Raw genomic sequence first — 4,055 nt, 5'->3', positions numbered from 1 at the left:
AGGACCCCCTGAACCCCAATGCCCGGCACCAGGACCCCTCTGAACCCCCTTATCCTCAAAAAATACCCCCCTGTGCCCCTTTTCCTGCCAATCCCGCCTCTCCCAGCCCCCTCATGCTCCCTTTTCCTTGACCCTGGGACCCCCATTCCTGCCTTTCCCAGCCCCCAACCCCCACTTCCCTTAACACTGGGGACCACTGGACTCCCCTTTCCTGGGCACAGGGACCCCCTGGATCCCCTATCCCACCTCTCCCAATCCCAGCCCCCACTTTCCTTGAACCTTGGCCCAGCTTTCCCAGTTCCACTCCCCTGACCCTTGGACCCCCCAAACCCTCCAATCTCTGTGACCCCCCCCCCAGTTCTTCACTCCCTGTGCTTCCTGCAGGGGGGTCCCAGGCACCGGGAACGCCCTCGACCGCAATTCCTGGGCACTGGGTCCCCCCCTCAACCTCCTCATCCTGCACCAACATCCCCCTGCACCCCCTTTCCTGGACATCCTGCCTCTCCCAGACCTACTTTTTCCTTGTCCATCAGACCCCCTGGACCCCCATTCCTGCCTTTTCCAGACCCCATTTTCCTCAACATCAGCGACCCCTGCACCCCCCTTTTCCTGGGCACAGGGACCCCCTGAATCTCCATCCCACCTCTCCCAGTGCCCTCCCCCCCTTCCCCTGACCCTGGGACCCTGGGACAGACCGGGCAGGGGCTGCAACCTGGTTCTTTTAGATGATTCCTTCCAAGGCGAGATTAAGGCCCAAACCTCCAAATGTTGGGTCTCAAACACACACAACTGACTTTATTGGCACCAATAAGGAACGGGAAAAGCGAGGGGGGGAGAAGAGGGAGAGATGAGGAAAAGGAAAGGCTGCCAAAGGAAAGTGCCGAAAGGTTCCCAGCACAGGGAGAGAAGCGGGTGCAGTCAGGCTCGGGCAGGCAGGGAAGCAGCGCTGGAGGGAAGCGGGTGGGGAGCAGAGCGGATCCGAGCCGAGCAGCAGAGCAGGGAGGTGGGACACGAGCGGGACGGAGCGAGGAGTGGGGCCAGCAGCCAGCACGGGCCCCTGGCCAACACCGACCGGGCTGGCCAGGACCGAAACGCTGGCACTGCCTTAAATCCCCCCGGTGGGCGCTCCCTGGCCAGCTCGGCTCCGGGCAGATCCTTCCACGGGGTCCAGGGGTGAAGCTGCCGGGATCCAGGAGGGCCGGCTCTGCCGAGGTGGGAAAATGGAACACCTTTGTGTTGGAGACTGTCCAGGGGTTCCAGCAAGCAGCCCCAAATGTCCCCTGGGTGGATGGAGACAGCCCTGCCAAGAGCTAAACTCGGTGTCCCCCCTTTGTTCGGTCGCTGGGCTCCGGGGGGAGCTGAATCCCGATTGCTGGGCACGGGACCCCCCTGAACCCGCATTTCTGGGCACTAGGACTCCTCTGAACCCCCCTTCCCGGGCACCGGGACCCCCCTGCTCCCTCTCCCTTTGCACCGGGACCCCCTGAATTCCGATTCCTGAGCACGGGAACCCCCTGAGCCCCCATTCCCTGAAGGAGACCCCATGAACACCCATTCCCGGGCACAGGAACCCCCCTGAATCTCCGTTTTTGGGCACCGGGACCCCCCCGCACCATCTCCCTCCACACCGGTACCCCCTTAAACCTCCTTCTGGCACCGGCACCCCCCAGTTTCCATTCCTGGGCACCAAGACCCCCCTGAACACCCTTTCCAGTGCAGGGGAATCCCCCTGAATCTCCATTTTTGGGCACTGGGACCCCTCTGGAGCCCCATTTCTGAGTACTAGCACCCCCCTGAACCTCCATTCTGGGCACTGGAACCCCTTGAAACCCCATTCCCGGAAGGAGACCCCCCTGAACACCCATTCCTGGGCTCTGAGACCCTCCTGTACCCTCATTCCCGGGCACAGGAATGCCCCTTAACCTCCGTTTCCGGGTACTGGGACCCCCCCGCACCCTCTCCCTCCGCACTGGGATCCCCTTAAACCTCCTTATCTGGCACTGGGACCCCCCAATTTCCATTCCTGGGCACCGAGACCACCCTGAACACCCATTCCTGGGCACAGGAACCCCCCTGAACCTCCATCACTGGGAAGGAGACCCCTCTAAACCCCCTTAAACCCCCATTCCTGGGCACGAGATCCCCCACACACCTCCATTCCTGGGCACTTGGACCCCCCTGCACCCTCTTCTGCAGCACTGGGACCCCCATAAACCCCCTTATCCGGCACCGGGAACCCCTGAACCCCCATTCCTGGGAACAGTAACCCCCCTGAACCCCTATCCTAGGCACAGGGATCCCCCTACTCCCCCTTATCCGTCACAGGGACACACCTGGACCCCCATTCCTGGACACTGGGACCCCCCTGAACCCCCTTATCCTGCAACAGGACCCCCTGAAGCCCCATCCTCGGTTCCAGGACCCCTCTGAACCCCCTTATCCCCAACAAATACCCCCCTGTGCCCCTTTTCCCACCAACCCCACCTCTCCCAGTCCCCTGATCCTCCCTTTTCCTTGACCCTGGGACCCCCTGAACCCCCATTCCTGCTTTTCCCAGCCCCCAGCCCCCACTTTCCTCAACACCAGGGACCACCGGGTCCCAGTCCCTTTCCTGGGCACAGGGACCCCTTGGATCCCCTATCCCTCCTCTCCCAGTCCCAGCCCTGCCTTTCCTTGAACCTTGGCCCCTTCCCAGCTCTCCCAGTTCCACTCCCTTGACCCTTGGACCCCCCAACCCCTCCAATCTCTGTGACCCCCCCAGTTCTCCACTCCCTGTGCTTCCTGCAGGGGGGTCCTACCTATCCCAGACCCCCTTTTCCTTGACCCTGAGACCCCCTCAACCCCCCTTCCTGCCTTTCCCAGACCCTAGACCCCATTTTCTTCAACAATGGGGCCCCCTGGACCCCCCTTTCCTGGGCACAAGGACCCCTGGATGCCCCATCCCACCTCTCCCAGTCCCTACATTCTCCTTCCCTTGGCCCTGGGATCCCAAAATCCCCGTCCTGGCTCTCCCAGCTCTCCCAGTTCCCCCTGTCCTTGCCCCTTGGACACCCCCAGACCCCCCAAATCTCCGTGTCCCCCCAGTTCTCCACTCCCTGCGTTTCCTGAATGTGGCGGTGACAGAGCCCAGCCCGGGGATCCCTCAGTATGTGGAGATTGGATACGTGGACGGGATCCCCATCACGCGCTACGACAGCGAGCGGGGCCGGGCGGAGCCGCTGACGCCGTGGATGGCAGCTGGAGTCGAGCCGGGATATTGGGATGGACTGACCCAGATCAATGAGAGGATCTGGCTCGTGGCTGCCACTGACCTGGAGACAGTGGGGGGCTGGTACAACTGGAGTGGGGGTGAGTGGGGGGAGCCGGGGAATGGGGGGATCTGTGGGGCTGGGATGTGGATCCAAGGTACTTGGATGTGGATCCAAGGTACTTGGATATGGATCCAAGGGGTGATCTGGGATGAGGCTCTGTGGGTCTCCATTGGACTCTGGGGCTCCATAGGGCTGGAATGGGGCTCCGTGGGGCTGGGACACAATTCCAGGGGTCTCCATGGATCTGATCCTTCTGCCCAGGTCTCCACACGGTGCAGCGGGTTTGTGGCTGTGACCTCCTGTCCGACGGGAGCGTCCACAGAACCCTTCGGTACAGCATTGATGGGCAGGATTTCATCTCCTTCTCCCCGGAGACCGGGACCTTTGTGGCAGCCGATGGAGTTGCCCGGATCACCGAGAAGCGCTGGAAATCCGACGGGTACGAGGATTTTCAGCTTGACCTGGGACAGAACTGTGGGGAAGACCTCCGAATATACATTGGATACGGGCGGGAGGCACTGGAGCGCAAAGGTGAGGGAGACAGAATTCCCATGGGAATGTGGGATTTGGGAAAGTGGGATTTGGGAGGGTGGAACTGAGCAACATGGGAATTCCCATGGGAATTCCGTGGATGAATCTGAGTCATCCAACTCCCATGGGAATTCCATGCATGGATCCCACTGTTGTCCCACTCCAGTGGGAATTCTGTGGATGGATCTCACTCCAATCCCATTCCCATGGGAA

The 4,055-nt window shown here is 61.6% G+C and overlaps 1 protein-coding gene across 1 annotated transcript; it reads left to right on the top strand.

The window, feature by feature from the left end:
* Window positions 1–392: 392 nt before the first annotated feature.
* Window positions 393–3,842, top strand: LOC113941575 (zinc-alpha-2-glycoprotein-like; the record flags this gene model as incomplete). The annotated part of the gene is made up of 3 exons (XM_027632731.1): window positions 393–1,153; window positions 2,817–3,348; window positions 3,573–3,842. Coding segments are annotated over exons 1-3 (1,108 nt in total), but the record flags the coding sequence as incomplete, so codon positions are not given.
* Window positions 3,843–4,055: the final 213 nt, after the last annotated feature.

The sequence above is a fragment of the Corapipo altera genome, unplaced genomic scaffold (assembly GCF_003945725.1).
Source record: "Corapipo altera isolate COAL_440 unplaced genomic scaffold, ASM394572v1 61034, whole genome shotgun sequence".
NCBI lineage: Eukaryota > Metazoa > Chordata > Aves > Passeriformes > Pipridae > Corapipo > Corapipo altera.
Note: the sequence above shows the minus strand (reverse complement) of the source record. Positions and strands in the feature narration are given on the sequence as shown.